Below are 22,311 nucleotides of genomic sequence, written 5' to 3' on the forward strand. Positions count from 1 at the left end.
GAAATTTACAAAATATATCCATGGAACATAATCTCTACTTAATATCTTGATTTTTGGCATAGAAGAAAAATTGGTACTTTTGACCCATACAATGTATTTTTGCCTTTTGCTACAAATATACTCATGCTACTTAAAGCTGGTTTTGTGGTCCAGGGTCACATTTGAGTTATCAGAAATGGGAGGAAGATGTCAGGAAGACTGATTGCCCTAATGCAGCACACATTTTTACAGAAATATCAAACTTTGGCTGCTTTAAATGATGCCAACATTATGTTAAACCCTGAACATTGCTTGTACTAAGAGAGACAAAAAAAAAAATTATATATATATATATATATATATATATATATATATATATATATTTTTTTTTATTTATTATTATTATTTTTTATTTATTTATTTATTTATTTTTTTTTTGAAGAAAACACAAAGACTTCAATATCAATAAACTTTTAATAAATAGTTTCTCATTAGTTCCTAATATTTACAGCCGGTTCACCATTCACATATACTGTTTCTATTCTTTTAGAGCACATTTTAGGCACAAATTAATTGGCTTTATTTTTTTGAAGGCAAACACCAGATTTCTTTGCAAGTTAGTGGCTAGTGGAGAGAATTACGCAGGTACAAAACAGGATGATAATCATTGTCTCTGTTCCTTGGTAGGATATAAACACAGAATTCCTTTAAAATTTGGTCATACAGATCGATGCAAAATAAAGGACAAAACCTTTTCAGTCCATTTTAAATAACATTTACATGGTTTTCAATGCTGTAAGAGAGCATAAATGGTCCAAAATGTTAGCTTAAAAACAACACGACTAAGCCTGTAGAACATCTTGTGGATTTGTCTTGAAAATAGTAAAAGAAAACCAAAAAGTCAAACACACAAATGAATAAAAACACACACACAGACAGAAATAAAGTCATAGGTATGGCACCTAAAACCAAATAAACAAAACCTAGAGACTGGTTTAAAAAAAACAAAACAAAACATGATCTGAATGCACTTGAGGTTTTCTCATGAAAAAAAAAAAACAAAAAAAAAAAAAAAAAAAAAAAAAAACAAAAAACGTTCATGTTGAGATTTGATAAAAAATATTTAAAGTTTGTCTCACCAGAAAGAAAAATGCACCGCAAATAGAAATCGGCCACAAAATTTGGGGTCTAAAATTACAACGACGTGCCCAGAAAAGCTCAGCTCTAATAGAAATACCACGTTTAGAGTCTAGTATAATACCACAGAACTTTGTAACCTTGTACATCCTACAGTAGCAGCATGTGTGATATTAATTCACTTGATCTAGAGAAGCTATTCCACCCACATCAGTGCTTGCAGTAATATGAAAACTAGGTATGCGGTCAGTAAGCTCGTAACCCTGCTAGCCTGTTGTAACATGGCAGTGCTGACGTTCACAGGGAGTTCTGGTGGCGAGGCGGACGATAGATGGGAAATATGAAATATGCGCAAGCTCCGACAGGAGCGATACGATTGACCCTTTTCAGAGCGTAGTCTTCATCTGGGTTTGGTAATTGCGATAGAAAGTCACTTAAAGGCAACTTTAATTCCCCCTGCGTGAATTTTGACAGACCTCTCACTCATGATAGCAAAGGAGAGGAAGTACAAACCATTTTATCTGATGTGCAGGGCATGATACAACAGCGATGACTGTGTGAAATGATGCTGATGACCTTCTTTCTTACATTTTCTGGTTGCGTTTTAAAGAGAAAACAGACGCTTTTCACCAGCAGCGCTCTTCTTTTCAATCTGTAGTACAAAACCAAGAAGAACCAGTAGAAAGCAGCACATCAAAAGTTAGCCTGTAACGTCACGACAGACACGTTCCCTATTGTTACAGTTACCAGGTCTTTGGACGAGGAACATTTATATAATTTACGTTGAAATTCTGAAAGAGAGAGGAAAAAAAAAAAAAAAAAAAAAACACAAAAAACTACGTAACAGTAAAAATGAGGAAAACCGTCACCAAGTCTGTATCGGCACACAACTGCGTCTGCTCGCATTTCCCTCACTTGTGCAAGGCAAAATGTCTTTAGCTCCACTTCCTGTTCCTCAAGGCCAAGGTCAGCTCCCGGTTGGCCCAGTTACGCACTTGTAATATCTGCACCAGTTCCAAGAGAGGACGGTGATGTCATCTTGTGTAAAAGGTGCGCTGCTCGCGTGCGTTCGGGGAGGTTGGGGTGGTGATTGTGAGGGGGTTTGGGGTCCGTTGCCCGCCCCCCTCGTCAGTGGGGTTATACGCTGCTGTCCTCCAGTAGAGGCTCCTTGCCCTCGCAGGGTCCGCCCTGCGAACTGTGTAAGTGGCTCTGTGCGCCATTGTTGTGCTTCTTGTAGCTGCCGGGCCGCAGGTTGAGGGTGTTGTGCTCTGGGATGAAGAGAGCAACCAGTAGGGATAGCAACACAGAGCACGCTCCGAACAGGAAGGGAGGGCCGGGGATGATGGCACTCTGAAAAGGCACGGACAGAAAGAGATTTGTTGAAGGTGGTTGTTTTGTAATATAGACAGATTTCTTAATGCGCATTATCGCTCACCTCGTCTGTAGGGTTGGCCATGTTGAGTTTGGCACCCTTCTCTGGGCTCTCTGCGGGGTCCATTTCACTGAGCTCCACGTGAAACAGGTAGAAGACAAAGCCGTACAGCGCTGGACCTAGACCGTTACACAGCCCTCGGATTCCTGTGATCATCCCCTGCACCACACCTGAGAAACAGGACAAATTGAATAAGAGTGCATTTTTCCAATCACTTCATTAAAAAAAGTAAACAGGTTATATGTCAGGACTATTTTAACAATGTCCTTACTACCTTTCTGGGCTTTGAACGTGTTAGTTGCATTGCTGTCTATGCAGAGTCTGAAAGCTCTCAGATTTCAACAAAAATATCTTAATTTGTGTTCCAAAGATGAACAAAGGTCTTACAGGAATTTGTTTGGAATGACATGAGGGCAAGTAGTTAAAGAAAGAGTCTTTTTAGGGTGAACTACCACTTTAAAATGATCAAAAGTAACAGTAAAGGCACTGTTACAAAATGCTGTGCTTTTGAATTTTTATTCACATGGATCTGGCCGAGGTGAGACTGCTCTCAGGCGGATTCATAAGCATTGAATGGTCGCTAACGCCCTGGAGCTCACATGTCCGAAAACCTCAACACAGATATTCAAACAGATGTTATCTTTATTAACAAACTGCATATTTGAACTACAAACAAGTACATTCTTGCCTGAAAACCTCTTAAAACTACATTCCTTGACACAAAAACAGTAATATTTAAAAAATCATACTGGATTTGGGAGTCTGCCATTACACTCGTTGTAAGACGCACCGCAAGCGGAGTGATACGATTACAAACTGTGAAATGGCTGTTGGAGTTCTGATATCCCTCTAATATCTCACTCTTATCAGCCAATCAGATTTGAGGACCAGAAAGAACTTTTGTGTATAATATAATACAACATAATATAATAAAATAATGTAGTGTTTCTTGAGCACCAAAACAACATATTAGAAAGATTTCTGAAGAATCATGTGACACTGAAGACTGGAGTTATGGAATTGTTATTTCACAATATTATGGTTTTACTACATTTTTTTTTTTTTGTAAAGATTTATTTTTGGCATTTTTAGCCTTTATTATGACAGGACAGATCAGAATGGACAAGAAGCGAAGTGGGAGAGAGATAGGGGGCAGGATCAGGAAAGGTCCTCGAGTCGGGATTCGAACACGGGACGCCTGTAGCGCAGCGGTGCTGTATGTCAGCGCACCGTCCACAAGGCTATCGTGCCAACGCTTTACTACATTTTTGATAATAATAAATGCTGCCTTTGTAAAAATAAGAGACTTCTTTTATTTTAAACTATAGTGTATTGTTTGTTCTACAATTTCAATTATTTTAGATTTTAGTAACTTAACCATCAGCCATAATATTAAAACAACTAATCAGTTTATTAGCATCAACCCACAATTCTGTGCATCCTTAACAATAATTCAACAAACTTCAAATTCAGATTGGGTTAAAAGTAAACTGAACTGGTTTATTCTGCACTGGCTGATTGTATATTATCCTGATTACCATGTAATAACAATAAACAGTGGCTTATCATAATCTTTCTGTGGCTAAGCTTAACTAAATGTGCCAGCCAGAGGATTTTGTGTATGAATATATTAAACAAAATAGAAAACAGTTGTTTTGAATTGTAATAATTTCACAATATTACTGTTTTACTGCATTTTTGATCATAATAAATGCAGCCTTTGTAAGAATAAGAGACTTCTTTCATAAGCATCAAATAAAATCTTACAAAGTCAAAGGTTTTATACTGTAGTGTATTTATTTGAAATTATTTTAGATTTTAGTGTATTATTATACATTTACACAAAATAATACTTAATTTCATGTAAATTTCAACAGGATCTAGCGGTGAGGCAGCGAATTGCACACAGATGTCAGGACAAAGATGTTGTCATCTGAGAGAGTCAAGCAATGAAGTTTCTTTACAAAGGTAAATTAAGGAATTATATGTACATAATTATTCAGAAAACCGATATGTTATTGCGAATATTACTGTTACTTGTTCATAATTGTGTCAGTGTTTTATTGGCAAGAACAGTGCTGAAACATGATCCGTAGAACAGTTTGTCCATTTAGGGCTACTGTAGAAACACGGCAGCACAAAACAGCAACTTTCATGTAAGGGGACCCACAGTCCCACAGTGCTGTTTGTGCATAGAAACTGCTCATTCTAAGGTAATAAAAACATAACGGTTCATTATGTAAGGTCTTTATACACCTCTGAACACATAGTTGTATATATTATACTGGATTTCTGTCAATAGTTCCCCTCCTAAATATTACATACTGCACCTTTAACTTATCCTAACCTAACTTATCCATCAGCCATAACATAAAAACTGGCTTATTAGTGTCGACCACAATTCGGTGCAGTACAGTTCTTTTTTTATTTTATACTTTGTGACCTTGAAAGGCTTTGCTTGTTTTTTCTTGTTTTAAAAAGGGAAATTAGTTTGGCTGTACTGCTTAGACAACTTGCAAAATACTAATTCCAACATGACAGAATCATGATATTTAAAAAAAAAATCATGATATGATATTTTCCCCCATATCGCCCACCCCTAAAAGCAAACTGAACAGGTTTATTCTGTACTGGCTGATTGTGTATTATCCTGATTACCAGGCAATAACAATAAACAGTGGCTTATGATAATCTTGCTGTGCCGCTAAGTTTAACTAAATGTGCCAGCCAAAGGATTTTGTGTTTTAATATTAAGATTGGACACTTTTTGCTACTGTTTCTGTGGTGTGGCTGCACATATCTCACCTTGTTGGTCGGGGTCTGCGTTGCGGGACACTATGGCACTGATTGCTGGGAAGGTGATGCTGGACATGGCAGCAACGGCTCCAGCGGCCCACATCATCCTTAAGAGACAAATCAACCATCAGATTCTCTCTCAGTCACACAAACAGGCTCTGTTTTAGCTTACGTGCATGTGTAACTGGTTTCAGGAACATGCACTGATCCAAAACACACACTGCTGAGGTCATGTTTACTTGTCTATTTGAGTTTCAGCCAAAAGACACAGATTGATAACTTGATGATAGCTTTCCTATAGTTCAAAGAATAAATCATGGTACTAGCAATACCAAGGTCACGTGTTCGATTCTCAAGAAAAGCGAGAACTAATAAAAAAAAAATTAATGCATGATAAATGAGTCACATAAGCAGGACTTAACATCTGGTCTTATTTCCTTTTTTTTTCCCCAAAATGTCATTCAAGTGCTATAAATAAAGCTGATGACACACCACAATAAATACTGATTTCAAGTGCAAATCCGATTACAAACTGAGCAGTACCATGTCAAAGGAAGAGTTTGCTGCCCTCTAATGGCTTTCTAGATGATCGACTTACCAAGGCTGGGAGCCAAAGCCGTACCAGGCCAGCTGTAGGATCTGAAAGCCCAGGCCTAACAAGATAGTGTTCTTATTCCCTATGGAACGCATCAGGATTCCCAAGACAACCGTCTGCACAGAGAGATGAACCATTATTCTTTGAATCTTCAGTGGCTTCCATTTACAACATAAAGCCTGACGCACTTGCACAGCGAGCAGATTAGTGTGAATGAACACACGCTGTGCTGCTCAGAGTCAGGCAACGCTAACTGACAATGGAATGGATGGAAAAAAGCCTGGAAACCAACCTGAGCCAAGATGGACAGGATTCCCACCACTGCAATGAAGGCAGCAACTGTTTCCGATGTAAATCCAATGACCTGGGAAGTGAAGAAAGTTGGGTTGTTGAAAAATTACACAGTTTAAGAAGATCTTATGATTTAGGTACAAAACATTCAGTGTCTGGCAAACCAGTGAATCTAACTGTGTTAATAATGGTGTTATTTTAGTATTATTTATTAACATTTTTAATTACCTTTTATTTATTTATTTTTTTAATTAATTTAGTTAATAATTTTAGTAATTAAAAGCAATTTAAGGTTTTAACCTAATATACTACATCCTACGTCCTAGTAATTTTATGTGCTTTTGTCATTTTTATTATTCTAAAAAATAATTTTAAAAATTGTTTATCTTTTTTTTTTTTCGTCTCAGTTTTAATTTTGTTAATAATTTTTGTATTTAAAAGTAATTTAAGGTTTTAATCTAATACACTTCATCATCCTAGTAATTTTATGTGCTTTCGTCATTTTTAATATTTAAAAAAAAATATAAAATTTTAAATTGGTTCTTTTTTATTTCGGTCTCAGTTTTAATTTAGTTAATAATTTTAGTACTTAAAAAGTATTTAAGGGTTTAATCTAATATATTACATCTTCCTAGTAATTTTATGTGCTTTTGTCATTTTTATTATTTTTAAAAATATTTTAAATTGTTTCTTTTTATTTCTGTCTTAGTTTGAATTTAGTTTATAATTTTAGGATTTTTAAAAGTATTTAAGGTTTTAATCTAATATATTACATCGTCCGAGTAATTTTATGTGCTTTTGTCATTTTTATTATTTTTAAAAGTATTTTTTAATTGTTTCTTTTTATTTCTGTCTTAGTTTTCATTTTAATTTAGTTCTTAGTAAGTATTTAGTACATCAGTACTAATTTTAGTTAAGGTATATTTCAGCTTTATTTCAATGAAGAAAAAATTTGTTTTAATAACATTGTTGTGAAATAAACCTCTGATTTATTAATATAAAAACCCTTAAACACCAGCAGCATACAGTGTCATTCATGCTGTTTCCTTATTTAGATAGATATTTAGATATTTCCAGTAATGTAATTTCCAGTATATTATTTTGCAGTAACTGTCAGTCAGACGGTAGTACGTAATGATGTTTCTAAGAACTGCAGTGATCAGATGCACATACATCTGGCCTGTGGTATTGTATGCATGCATCTCACAAAACCACATGACGCTCTGCTCTGAAATATGGGCAGAAGGCCTTCTGCGAAACTGATGCACTTTATGTTCAGTGGAAGATGAATAAAAATGACATGACTATCTCAAGCAGTTAGAACAGTTACTTAACTATTTACTTGGAGGGTGAAGGAGGCTATGTGAAGTATGACTCATGGATATGTGACTCACTTTTTTTTTTGTATTTGCTTAAGCTACAACGAGCTTTGAGTGTTTGCATAAAAAAACCGTCAGTGTGTATTCTTGCCACCTGCAGCGAACAGCAGCTGCAACCTCAGAGATCCGCCATGCCTGTACATTAGAGAGAGTTACAGATGTGTCTTTTTAAAAGGTGTGGACTGTACCTGTCTGAGATACAGGAAGAAACTGGAATACTGTCCGGCCTCAGGCAGGTAAGACAGGAAGACTGTGATGCAGATCAGGAGAACTGTAGAGTCTTGGCCAACCTTACGCAAGGACTGTAAACAAAGAGCGTCATGAGACAGAGGCAGGAGGACACTGAGAGAAAATGAGTGGGCAGCAGCACAGCAACATGATTCATTTATTAAATGACAGGCGACATCTTCGCTATTCTTCTTCAAATGCCTGCAGTTGTACAGCAGATCAGAGTATTGATGCTGGTAGTGATTTAAGGCAACAAGTGTGGGAACATGCAAAACAGCATTTTCAAAAACATTTTAGATGGGCAAATCTAAAATATTGTATTGAAATATTAATATTTAAATAACCATAATCATTTATCCATCAAAATGTAATATTGATAATTTTGTAATATACACACACTTTTGTTCAAAAGATTGTGGGTGACATTTTTTTTTTTTTTTTTTTTTAAGTTTTTTGTCTTTAATGTTTAACAGCTAGGATTTATTTTTAGTAAAAACAGTAATATTGTAAAATATTAAAATTAAAAATAAATTTTCTATTTAAATATATTTCAACAAGTTTTTTGTCTTTAATGTTTAACAGCTAGGATTTATTTTTAGTAAAAACAGTAATATTGTAAAATATTAAAATTAAAAATAAATTTTCTATTTAAATATATTTTAAAATGTAATTTATTTATGTAATGACAAAGCTGAATTTTCAGTTGCCATTACTCCAGTCTTCATTGTCACATCAGAATTATAAATATTCTGATTTAATGCTCAAGATACATTTCGTATTATTATCAGTGTTGAAAACAGTTGTGCTGCTTAATATTTTAGTGAAAATCGTGAAACATTTATTCTTGAATGAAAAAGTTTAAAAATAGCATTTGAAACATTTGTAACACTATAAATGTTTGTCATTTTTGATCAATTTAATATCTCCTTGCTGAACAAAATAATAATAAAATAATATAATATTTTATTATATATATATATATATATATATATATATATATATATATATATAATAAAATATTATATTATATTATATTATATTATTATTATTTTGTTCAGCAAGGAGATATTAAATTGATATATATATATATATATATATATATATATATATATATATATAAAATAAAATATTATACAAATATATACACACACACACACTGCTGTTCAAAAGTCAGTAAGATTTTTAATTTTTTTTTGTTCAAGCCTCATCAAGGCTTCATTTATTTAATTAAAAATGCAGAAAAAAACCTGAAATATTAGCAATTTAATAAATATTTAATAAATAGCGGTTTTCTATTTTTACATACTTTAAAATAAAATATATATATTTATTATAAATGTATTTATTTACTATAAATGTATTTATAAAATGTTAAAAAGAACAGCATTTATTTAAAACAGATTTTTTTTGGAACAATATACACTACTGTTTAAAGTTTGGGGTCAGTAAATTTTCACTTTCATTCCTTGTTTGAAAGAAATTAATACTTTTATTCAGCAAGGATGTGTTTGATAAAAAGTGATAGTAAAGACTTATACTGTTAGACAGTACTTTTAATAAATGCTGTTCTTTTTAACGTTTTATAAATACATTTATAATAAATACATAAATAAAATTATTTTAAAGCATATTAAAATAAAAAAAAAAACACTATTTTAAAATGAACTACACTACACTATCTTTAAACTGCATTCAATTTCACAATATTACTGTTCTTCTGTATTGTTAATTAAATAAACAGCCTTGATGAGCAGAAATATCTTCTTTAAAAACATTAAAAATCTTACTGATCCTAAACTTTTGTACAGCAGTGTGTGTGTGTGATGATTTATTTTTTTAATCTATCATTTTGTTGAGCAAGGAGATATTAAATTGACCAAAAATGACAGTAAAAACATTTATAGTGTTACAAAAATATATACATTTCGAATGCCATTTTTAAACATTTTCATTTAAGGATAAATGTTACATTGTTTCCACAAAAATATTAAGCAGCACAACCGTTTCCAACGCTGATAATAAATCAGCATATTAGAATAATTTACGAAGGATCATGTGACACTGAAGACTGGAGTAATGATGCTGAAAATTCAGCTTTGCATCAACAACAACAACAACAACAACAACAGTTTATAGAGCCCATTTAAACACAACCAAGGTTGACCAAAGTGCTTTGCAAAGAATAAAACACAGGTAAAAAAGGAAAAACCAGAAAATCAACAAACAAATAAAATCAATAGAATAGCACAGGAAACATACTAAGAAGTGTTATAAGCCAGGGTAAATAAATATGTCTTAAGATAGGATTTAAAAATACTAACAGAGGGGGCACGTCTGATAAAAGGAGGAAGGCTATTCCAAAGTTTAAAAGTTCAAACTTTAAACTAGCGTCAAATAGAACGCCCAAGTTCCTGACACACTGTATTACACAGAGTGAGGAAGCCAAGATCAAAATTAAAAACAACATTTTCCTTAGGACCAAACAAAATAATTTCTGATCAGAAATTTTCGTTCAGATGTAAGAAATTGCTTGAAAGCCATAACTTAAGTTCATTTAGGCAATCTAACAATGGCCGAAGAGAATACTTATTATTACGCTGTAGAGGAAGATAAAGCTGGGTATCGTCAGCATATAGATGAAAGGAGACACCATATTTTTCAAAAACAGAAGCCAGAGGGAGCAAGTACATAGAGAACAACATAGGGCCAAGGACTGAACCTTGCATCACAGAAATAAATTATATTTTAAAAGTATATTAAAATAGAAAACTGTTACTTGAAATTGCAATAATATATATATATATATTTTTTTCAGTATTTTTAAATCAAATAAATGGAACTTTGATGAGCATAAGAGACTTAGAAAGAAGAAGAAAAGAAAAAATGGCAGTGTATGTATTCACCCCAAAATTTTGAAATGTAGTGTATTCAAAAAATTAATGTATTTATAGTTCATTATTTAAATGTATGAATTTATTATTCATATTTAAGTACTAAATTATAAATTACTCATAGCTGTCAGCTGAATATTGCCACTATGACTGCTTTCATTGACATAAGTGACTCACTGCAAAGGGGTCTGCCTGCTCCCATGAGATGGGGGCTCCCCATGAAGCCGGTCTCATCTTCTCAGGTAAGGACTCAGGAACCGCCACCAGGATAAAACAGATGTCTAGCAGGGCAATGGCCGTAGCAAGGATGACCACCAGTGTATCTCCATATGCCTCTGAAAGGTACGCACCGATCGCTGGGCTCGTCACCAGACTGGCTGCAAAAGTGGCCGATACCTGTGGGAGAGGAGTGGAATCTTGAGATTAATCAGCTGTGATGACCGCAAGGAAAATGTTTAACAACGCAATTAACAGATTCATCTCTTTGCAGGGCCAAAAAGGAAACCACAGACAGCCGTCAAAACAACAGGAAACCAATATCTGTAAAGTAATTGCTGTTGCATGTTTAGTTGCTGTGAAGGCGGTTACAGCACAACAGCAAAAGGAAGTCATGAATCATGGTTCTCTTCTCACCAAGCCATATGCAGTGCTCCTTTCGTGCTCCTGGGTGATATCGGCCACATATGCAAAGATCACAGAGAAAGTGACCGCAAACACACCGGACATGGAGATCACTGCAAAGTACCACCTGTAGGATTCAGACAGAATGAGAAAAACACCAGAAAAATGCTTAAATTAAATGCTTAAAATATACAGTCAAACCAAACAATTATTCAGACACCAGATATAATTTTGGATATTTTTTTTACTAGTGGGTGCAGGACACTATAGTTCATTTATGTAAGTGAGAATAGCAAAATAAAGTAAACTGTGACATACTATACCCAAAAATTCTTCATACAGTGGGCTACCAGTAAAACTGATACTGACACTCTGAACCGACCATGTTTTGTTACATAAATTTCTATCAAAGTTATCTGACATTATCAAGATGAATTTGTTCTGACAGTTTAACTCTTGAGTTCTTGTCATGTTGTATTACCATTACATAGGAACTATAGGAAATAAACTGTGATAATGTGAGAAATGTTGAAATAAATAAGAATAAATAAATAAATAAATACTAATAAACAACTGACCTAACAACAAAAATTGACAAAAGCTTAAAGCTTTAAGCCACCATGGCCTAAAATTAAGATGATAATATGAACAAATCTTATTAAATTAAAATGAACAGCCAAGAGTGCACAAGTCGTAGTGAATCAACAAATAAATAAACAAACAAACAAAGACCATGTCAATGTAGGGTTAAGTGTACAACATTGTTGTTACTGTTAATTAAAAGTATTAAAATGACTGAAAATATGAAATAAAGTAGAAAAGAAAATTATTCTATATGGACAGAATGACTTGACAAAAATATCTGCGAAACTCTAATTTATTTCAACCATTATGCACACTTACAATTGTATTACTCAACATTTTATCAACATAAAACAATTAGAATACAATTATATTTTTTTTAAAATGGGTGTTGAAATTAATTTAACCATCAATAAAGCAGTCTTCATTTTTGATGATTATTGTGAAATTATTATTTTTTAAACTAATATAGATCTATGCAGAAGCCTCCTGGCTATATTGCCTAGAGAGGTGCTACATATTAGCACTAAATAAGAGTCAAGAAAACAACCATTTGTAATCAGAACTAAAATTTACAGATAATTTAGCAATTAAATTACAGGAATTATCTCCATATAGTGGACTTCTATGGTGCCCGTGAGTTTGAACTTCCAAAATGCAGTTTAAAGCTGCTTCAAAGGGCTCTAAACAATCCCAGCCAAGGAAGAAGGGTCTTATCTAACGAAACGATTGGTTACTTTCTTAAAAAAAAAAAAAAAGATAATTTATATACTTTTTAACCTCAAATGCTCGTCTCGTCTAGCTCTGTGATGTGCATACGTAATCTGTGTAATCCGGGTCAATACAGTTAGGGTAGGCTGAAAAACTCCTCCTTATTCCTTGGCTGGGATCATTTAGAGCCCTTTGAAGCTGCATTTTGGAAGTTCAAATTCACGGGCACCGTAGGAGTCCACTATATGGAAAACATTCCTGAAACGTTTTCCTCAAGAACATAATTTCTTTACGACTAAAGAAAGAAAGACATGAACATCTTGGATGACAAGGGGGCGAGTAAATTATCTGTAAATTTGTTCTGGAGGTGAACTTCTCCTTTAGGGTGTCGGTGATTTAGATTTCTACAGTGACTTGTCTTGAGTCTTTGCACGTCTGTATTTGTCTTCATATAAGATACATACCATGGGCTGATCTTCATGAGAGGGATGGGTGCACAGGTGAAGAACACAGTGAGCAGCAGGAAGGACTTCCGGCCCCACACATCTGACAGAGCACCGATTAATGGAGCACTCAGAAAAGACAGCAGGCCCTGAGTGAACACAAAAGCACATGACACCGTTAAATGGCACATTTACATTTAAAATTACGAAAACAACTGGATGACATGACCAGAGCTTGTCAGCATGTGACAAACTTGCTATTTGACAGTAACACTCAGGTCAGGCTAGATCAAAGAATCTTATTTATCAGTCAGGTTTAAAAATGGTACATTATGTACCCACTTCACCATATTTAGGCTTCACTGCGTGTCCAGAGCTTATCATGAATAAACATGGCAGCTGTAAGAGTAGCAAACTACAATCATGACTCTTATCTCTTTGCACATCAGAAAGGGAGAAGAGGAAAAAGTGAGTAAAACTGAATGGCTGGAGTCAATGTCCTACCTTGACACCATGAATAAGTCCGTTCATCAGGAATGTATGCTGGGGGAATGTCTGATGTAATACCTGAAACGAAAACACAGATTGACCATAAATGTACGCTGTAAACAGATAACCTTTTGGCTACAAAATAACCATAAGCTGGTAATTATTCACTAGCTTCACTCTCTGACAGAACTCAAAGAAGCACTGCTAATGGTGTTACAATAAGGACTTGGTGACACATCAAATACATTTGCACAGACTTTACTTGCAATAGTATACAAAAGTATGCAACATCATGAACATGACAATGATTTTACTGAACTTTTAGACTACTTTAAAGACATGGATGAGGTTGGCACCAATAGTCTCGTGGTTAACGCATCGACACCCCCTTCTCTTTCTCCCACTTCGCTTCCTGTCCAACTACACTGTCCTATCCAAATAAAGGCATAAAAATGCCTAAAAACAAATCTTAAAAAAAAAGACATGGATGAGAAGAAATTGTTGAATAAAGTTGTAGTTTTCATTGATCACAAAAAGTATTCTTGTAGCTTTATAACACTACAGTTGAACCACTGACTATTTTAATGATGTCCTTATGACCTTTCTGGGCTTTGAACGTGTCAGTTGCGTTGATGTCTATGCAGGGTCAGAAAGCTCAGGATTTCATCAAAAGTATCTTAACTTGTGTTCCGAAGATAAACCAAAACCTTACGGGTTTTGAACGACATTAGTGTGAGTAATAAATAACAGTTTTCATTTTTGAGTGAACTATCCCTTTAAAAAAAATGTTATCATACGTTTCAACAATAGCCAAGTTTGGTTAAATAGAACACAAAACTAATAAATAGATAAATATATTTACTTGCTACGAAAAGGTTAAATAATGTCAAACGGCTGAATATATACAACATATTCCATTTCTGCATTAAAAATTATTAGTAGGGTGGAAAGATGTTTGTAATCTGTAATGTCAGTGTCAAATATCCAAGTCCACAAGCCAAATTTGCTGTTCCAACAGGTCATGTGTTTTTCCAGAAAAATGATAAGTGTTATTTGTTACTGTTGCTTTTCTTTTCAAAGGTTACAAAATAACCACCTTGAGTACAAAATATGTCGTTTTGAAATGCTAACCCATAATAAAGTACAAGTCAAGGCTGTACTGAAACAGAAATGTTACTTGTGCATTCTGAGAGGAGAACTGCTTTCTATTTGAGGCTGAGCACAAGCACCGTCATTGCCGTTGATAGCAGGTGCAGGCCTCTAACAATGATTCCCACAGCTCAATTAATCATTAAACTCACCGTATACAACAGTGTCAATGTTTTACATATGTACATAAGTGCACAAAAGAGATCTGTTCTTTCATGACTGGGAAACAAATAAATTGACCTGTATACAAATTCAAAGGCAAAGTCTTTAGTTCCACGACTTCTTATGTATTGTCCTGCAACATGATTCTGCTTGTATATAGGTCAGATCCATACAATAAGCGAAAACAAAACCTACTATTGAAATTTACTGATACTATTATTTCAGTCAATGTTGGAAATGTACATCGTGGAAAAGTAAACAGTCTAACAAGCCCATAATGCACCTGTGAAGAAAAAATTGTGAAATACAAAGCATGTGACCAGATCTGAGATCTGCACAATCCAAGAGATCATACACTCTGTGAAATGGGAATTTATTATGTTTCTTCACATTCACTTAATGTTTCAATGTTTTGGTTTCCCTTCTCATTTAAGAAATGATGGGTGAATCTGAATTGTACTGAAATGTAATGTTACTGTTCCCCACTCCAAATGTCAGAATGAATGCTGTGAACAGACTGTTCTGTCGCTCTGTTGGGAGATGAAAACAAAGCATGTGAACACACATTTCACCTGCTGTGTTAATTTGGCACTCAGATTTTAGGGTGCACTGAAGCAGAGCTCGATAGCACTGTTTGAAGGAGCAAAACTGCGCCTCTCGCTGAGACATAAGACTTGTCAGCGCGGCTTTCAGCTGGAAGGGTTTGTTAGGCTCATTAGTGCTTCAGTATCAGAGGCTACTAATCAAATAAAAGGCCAGAGCAAAGAGCACCGAGGCGACTTTCTGGCTCAACTGCACCGACTAAATGCAAATCCTCCTTCCATACTGGGAAATGAGGACAATGAATGGTCAATTTATTCATATACAAGACATTAAGCAACTAGGGACTATTTAAATTTCAGCCACTACCAGTAGCCAGTAATACAACCTAAAAACCGGACACTAGCGAAAATATAATTAATTTTCTATTTTAAACATTGAGATTATAAATTAGCATAACAGTTTTAGGTGAAAATGCTTACATTCGTTTTTAAAGGAATAGTTTCACAGATTTCATCAAAAATGTCTTCATTTGTGTTCTGAAGATGAATGAAGGTCTTGCAGGTTTGGAACAACGTGAGGGAGAGTAATTAATAACAGAATTTTTATTTTTGGGTGAACTCTCTCTTTAATTACTGACAATTCTATTTTAAAAGATTAAACAAAAGCAGATTACAGTTTGATCTCAGACTTCTGTATGCTATGGCCGATAAAAATCTACATGGTTTTGTGTTTATTTTGCTGAATTAACCACAGAACAGACGGACGCTGATAACAAAAGAAAAATGCCAATATTTGCAGATACTTGTACGGTAACACAGTGGAAAGTAAATCCCCAGAAACAACCCCAGATAATAATAAAGAATATCTTCTGAACTCTAAATCAGCATATCAGAATGATTTCTGAAGGATCATGTGACATGAAGCCTGGAGTAATGACGGCTAAATTTTTTGCTTTGTTATCACAGGAATAAATTCCATTTTAAATATTAAATCATATGTGACCCTAAACCACAAAATCATTCAAAAGGTTAAATTTTTTGAAACTGAGATTTATAAACCATATGAAAATGAATAAATAAGCTTTCTACTGATGTATAATTTGTTAGAATAGGACATTTTTGGCCAGGATACAACTATTTGAAAATCTGGAATCTGAGGGTGCAAAAAAAATAAACATACTGAGAAAATCGCCTTTAAAGTTTTCTAAATGAAGCTCTTAGCAATGCATATTACTAATCAAAAATTAAGTTTTGCTATTTACAGTAAGAAATTGACAGAATATCTTCATAGAACATGATCTTTACTTAATATCCTAATGATTTTTGGCATAAAAGAAAAATTATTGATTTTGACCCATACAATGTATTGTTGGCCATTGCTACAAATATACACATGCTACTTAAGACTGGTTTTGTGGTCCAGGGTCACATATACTAAAATAAACAGTACTATTGTTAAATTAGAATTTCACAATTGGTAAATTACTGTATTTTTATTTTATTTTGCCTTGATGAGAACAAGAAACTTCCTTCAAAAACATGGAACACAAAAAAATCTTAATCCAAACTTTAAAACGATGTATATATAATCAAATATAGATTTAAATGCACATATTAATCTGAACTGAGCTTGGCGTGATTGGCCCAGATTTCACTCTGCGAGTCAATACTGGAAGTCAAACCCAAGACCGCTTTCAATTGATGCATTATTCAAGAAAAGGAAACTGCAATTCCACTTTGCATGCAGTGTAAATCATAAGGAAACAGCGGTTACACTCAGAGCCACGAATCACTTTCAGGGAAACGGTTTTGCAAATATCACATTGTGTAGCATGCTGTGACTATACTGGACACAGCGTCAACAATAGTATCATGCTGACCAGCATAAAAACACTTGGCACAATGTTACAAAGTAAATTACAGGTTCAGTTTCATTTACAACCATGTGGCCTGACAAACCCTCCAGTTAGCCTTGAGAATAAAAAGGTCATTATTAGCATGAGGCCGTTTGATGTTGTTTTAATATCGCCGGGTCCATTATGCTCTGCCGACACAATGCCTCTCTCATCAACTAAAACTGCATCATTCTGCCCTCTCCATTTGATCAGGATTCATTTATTCAAAAATTCATACAAGGCTCCTTGGACCCAGGCAATGGGAAATGTCACACCTTGTTATGGATGCAAAAGGAAGGGAGGATGAATGCAAACATTCATGGCTCGTAATTCTCTCTGATCTGAAACTGTGAATGAGGGAGATGAAGCAAAACTGGTTTACCGTAAGCATGGGAGTGGTGAGCAGTCCCCAGGCGAAGAACTCCAGGAAGATAACCACCACCGCATGATAGACACTGGGCTCTCCAATCCCCTGTGGCTAAACAAGGAGGATTTACATTACTAATAATGACAGTAAAAACAGAGTTTAATGTGAACAACATAGATAAAGAAAGCAAAGAAATGGGAGAAGTTATGATACACATTATAGATATATAGTACATTTGACATAACAGATGTTTTATTACCATTTACTACCACTGAATAAACAAGATCATAGCATGCAATAACATGGTCCAAAGGGCCTACAATGCCAAATTCATTATCTCACACATACATACATACTAGTTCACTGCAAAAGCTTTCACAAACTTTGGATGAGTGTCATGCCCTATATTAACCCCTAAAACCGCCTTGCTAAACCCTTATTGAACATCGGAAGTGACTTAATGGTACATAAGCAAGCCTGCACGCTGACTTCGACACTACAGGTCATTAGAAATGGGGGAGAGAAAGAGTTGCGGCCTGTGTCTAAGTGGCTAACTATGCAAACACAGCTTGAATGCATTTGTAAAAGTTCTCAATAAAGTTTAGAAGATCAAAATATTAACTGCTGAGTTTGAAGAGCTACTGTTTGCACCTATAGCTATTGTGTCAAACCTTTAAGTCTATTTCCATTAGCCTCAAGCTAATTACTTGTACAGTAAGTCAATGATTAGAAAGCTCCTGTTATGTACAACTTGTTTATGGTACAGCGTAAAACCATCTTACACTTCTGGGAAATTGTGAAGTGTGTTTAAAATGACATAGGACAGGCCAAAAAAAAAGTATTTTCTTTCATAGCAAACATATACTTTAGCCTGGTGCAAACTTACCATTCATTTGCTCTTAGCTATTAGACCTGAGGTTTCCCCAAATGGAACTAAGGGTGTTTGTGATGCAAGTTGATAAAAAGCTAATCATTAATTAAACCAAAAGTAACATTAAATAAACAAATGAGGCTGCACAATGAAACTGTGATATATCTTATTGAATCAAAGCTGTGATTTCATTTTAATTGCATTTGAAATGCAAAGTCAGGTGGTTCACTTCATTACATTCACATAATTTCCAACATTTTTTTGAACAGAAGTTTAGTGCTTTTAAGATTTTTAATGTTTAAAGTCTCTTCTGCTCACCAAACCTGCATTTATTTGATCTAAAGTACAGCAAAAAGTGTATAATTTTGAAATATTTTTGCTATTTACAATAACTGCTTTCTTTTTGAATATATTTTAAAACAGAATTTATTCCTGTGATTTCAAAGCTGAATTTTTAGCATCATTACTCCAGTCTTTAGTGTTACATTATCCTCCGAAATCATTCTAATATGCTGATTTGCTGTTCTAGAAACATTTATCATTATTATCATCAATATTTGAAACAGTTGAGTACATTTTTTTCATTATTCTTTGATGAATAGAAAGATTCAAAGGTCAGCATTTATCTGAAATAAAAAGCTTTTGTAACATTCTACATTATACTATTCAAAAGCTTTTCAGTATAATTTAGTCAGTATAATTTTTATGGGAAAGAAAATATAAAAATAAATATTTTTATTTAGCAAGGATGCTTTAAATTGATCAAAAGTGACAATAAAGACATTTATGTTATAAAATATTTCAATTTCAGATCAATGCCGTTCTTCTGAACTTTCTATTCATCAAAGAAACCTGAATAAATAAAAAAAAATAATTCTACTCAACATAATAATAACAATAAATATTTTTAGCAGCAAATCATTTCTGAAGGATCATGTGACTGGAGTAATTATGCTAAAAAATTCAGCTTCGAAATCACAGGAATAAATTACACTTTAAAATATTTTCAAATAGAAAGCAGTCATTTTAAATAGCAAAAATATTTAAAAATTGTAGAGTTTTTGCTGTACTTTGGATTCACTAAAAGCAGGCTTGGTGAGCAGAAGAGACCTCTTTAAAAAACATTAAAAATCGTACTGTTAAAAAATGTTTGACTGGTAGTGTACGCAAAAACAAAAGGTCAAAATTTTGACATGTCAAAAGCTAAAGGGTTTAAATGTTTAAAAGTGAAGAAATTAAGACAAATATTTTTTGTAACTTGAAACCCTGTAGAAGACCAGGCAAATAAGCACAGGTTGCAAATACAGAGTAAACTATCAATCAACAAAACACCTTCTCACCTTTTCAGGGTGTATAACAATATTTACTCTTGCTTGATCACGTCTTAATGCCCTTTCTGTCTTTTCAGACATTTTTGAGAAAGACTTTGATAAAAAGGTCTTGAGGAGAGTTTCCTTAAATGGACAATGATGCCATTGACTACACATCCTACTTGATTCACGAAGGCTTTATTAACATGTGACAGCCCATTAACAGCTGTCTTGACAGTTTAAGGCCAAACCGACTCCTTTTAAAATCAGTTTACAAGCAAAACACCATTATAAAACCATAAACAAATCATCCTTATTGAGAACACATCAGGCGAGCTCTCAAAGACAACATGTCATAAAAAGTATGTTAATTTCTATCCTGACAGGACACCCACTTTTGCCACTGATGGTCACCATAAAGACTGTTTTTCTTACTAAATTATCCATTATTCTAATTCCAAGCCTTCAGTTTCATTTCCAGGTTTGTGCATAAGGTAACTCGATGTCAAAACGCAAGCTATGATCGATCAGGTTGGCTTTCTCGCCAGCTGGCTTGTTGTTTTCACTGTTGGCTGTTTGTCATAAATTACTGTTCATTTCTCCTCGAAGTAAAGAGATACGATTTTACATCACGAAACCACCAGAATGTGTCTGACACGAAATGACACACTGTGGACTTATTACAGCTCATCCTGTAAAAACACTGGCTTAGCCTGCTAGCCCTGACTAGCATATAGCTAAGTGCCACAAAGAAATGTTTTACTCACAGTGCCTCCATCTTTAATGATGATTTTCTTGGCCAGAAGAATGCTGCGGTTCAGCCGCTTTTTCTTCTTTTTCTCTCCAGTCATTGTTAACTTATATCCATTCTTGTTTGTGGGAGATGGTCCTGCGAGGTGTGGCTAAATATTACAGTTTACCGTTAGCATCCACGCTAAGATAAGCGACTTCCTGTCCACAGTCCTCGCTCTCGGGAGTCCAGCCCATGTTTTTCAATGCAGGCTTCTGATTGGTTAATTTCATACGGGAGTGGTTTTCCTCGCAATTTGATTGGCTGAGTACATCGTCCGTGCGAGTGAACCCAAAGTGCTTATTGTAATAACAGGGTACACAAAACAATGAGGAATCCCTCTGTCTTGTAAACTGCTGACTGTTGTGCTGTTTTTATTGTGTTATCCTCACTGACAGACTGGGTTTTGTCTAGCAAAAACTCTGGGATGTTATTTTATCAAAACTTGTTTTAGAAGAATAAATGACAGTAATTCACAATCATTTTTGTTGGAACTTTATATTGGATGCCTTAAATGCCAACAGCAAAATTAAAACAATTCCATTTAAATTTCTATAACAAAACTATTTGCAGTCAAGATGTAGCAAAAAAATGTGTTTTAATTTATTCTAGTTTACAACCTGCACACATCTTTTTTTATCCATTTCTACTCACTAGTGTTATATACAGCACAGTTGAAGTCAAAAGTTTACATACACCTTGCAGAATTGCAAAATGTTTTACCAAAATAAGAGGGATCATACAAACTGCATGTTATTTTTTTTATTTAGTACTGACCTGAATAAGATATTTCACATAAAAGATGTTTACATATAGTCCACAAGAGGAAATAATAGTTGAATTTATAAAAATTACCCTTTTCAAAAGTTAACATACACTTGTTTGCTAATACTGTGTTTTTGTTTTGTTTTGCTTTAAACAGTTAAACTGCCCGCCGTTCTTCAGAAAAATCATTCAGGTCCCACAAATTCTTTGGTCTTCCAGCATGTGTATTTGAACCCTTTCCAACGATGACTATAATTTTGAGATCCATCTTTTCACACAGAGGACAACTGAAGGACTCATATGCAACTATTACATTAGTTTCAAACGCTCACTTTCTTTCGCTTCAGAAGGAAAAAAATGCATTAAGAGCCAGGGGTGTAAACTTTTGAACACAATTAAAACATGTATATATATATATTTTTTTTTCATTTAGTACTTCCTTTCAGAAGCTTATATTAGATACTTACATGTTTCCCAGAAGACAAAATAAGTTACATTTACCCTGATCTTCAAATTTCAAAAGTTTTCACCCCCCCTAGCTCTTAAAGCATCATTTGTTTCCTTCTGATGCATCGAGTGTTTGAACTTTCTGTACTAGTTGCATGAGAGTCCCTCAGTTGCCCTCAGTGTGAAAAGATGAATCTCAAAATCATACAGTCATTGATGGAAAGAGTTCAAATAAACAAAAATGATGGAAAACCAAAGAATTTGTGGGATCTAAACGGGGTCATTTTTATAAATTCAGCTACTATTTTCTCTTGTAGACTGCATGCAAATGTCTTTTATGTGAAATATCTTATACAGGTCAGTACTTAATAAAAGATAGCACACATTTTATATGATCCCTCCCTTAACATTTTGCAGATTCTGCAAGGTGTATTTACAC

At 34.2% G+C, this 22,311-nt stretch overlaps 1 protein-coding gene across 2 annotated transcripts; it reads right to left on the reverse strand.

The window, feature by feature from the left end:
• Positions 1-434: 434 nt before the first annotated feature.
• mfsd14a2 (major facilitator superfamily domain containing 14A2) lies at positions 435-20,838 on the reverse strand. Of its 2 annotated transcripts, none has more exons than XM_051136849.1 (12): positions 20,638-20,838; positions 17,705-17,794; positions 13,590-13,652; positions 13,107-13,234; positions 11,362-11,476; positions 10,906-11,124; positions 7,798-7,911; positions 6,232-6,303; positions 5,943-6,055; positions 5,354-5,451; positions 2,552-2,718; positions 435-2,466 (listed from the first exon to the last, which is right to left on the reverse strand). In XM_051136849.1, exons 1-12 carry the CDS (start codon positions 20,719-20,721, stop codon positions 2,254-2,256), a joined length of 1,476 nt encoding a protein of 491 aa, XP_050992806.1. In that variant the 5' UTR covers positions 20,722-20,838; the 3' UTR covers positions 435-2,253. The 2 variants fall into 2 exon arrangements, with proteins under 2 accessions (XP_050992806.1, XP_050992797.1); XM_051136840.1 differs by having other exon boundaries at positions 17,705-17,800.
• Between the last annotated feature and the right edge of the window lie 1,473 nt (positions 20,839-22,311).

Source organism: Labeo rohita, chromosome 2 (genome assembly GCF_022985175.1).
Source record: "Labeo rohita strain BAU-BD-2019 chromosome 2, IGBB_LRoh.1.0, whole genome shotgun sequence".
Classification (NCBI taxonomy): Eukaryota; Metazoa; Chordata; class Actinopteri; order Cypriniformes; family Cyprinidae; genus Labeo; species Labeo rohita.

Coding starts and splice junctions, on each gene's coding strand:
- mfsd14a2 (XM_051136840.1), bottom strand. CDS start 20,721: ATGACTGGAGAGAAAAAGAAGAAAAAGCGGCTGAACCGCAGCATTCTT. Junction 11,477..13,106: donor CTCATGAAGATCAGCCCATG/GTATGTATCTTA, acceptor TGAATCCTACAG/GTGGTACTTTGCAGTGATCT. Junction 11,125..11,361: donor GGAGCACTGCATATGGCTTG/GTGAGAAGAGAA, acceptor CCTCTCCCACAG/GTATCGGCCACTTTTGCAGC.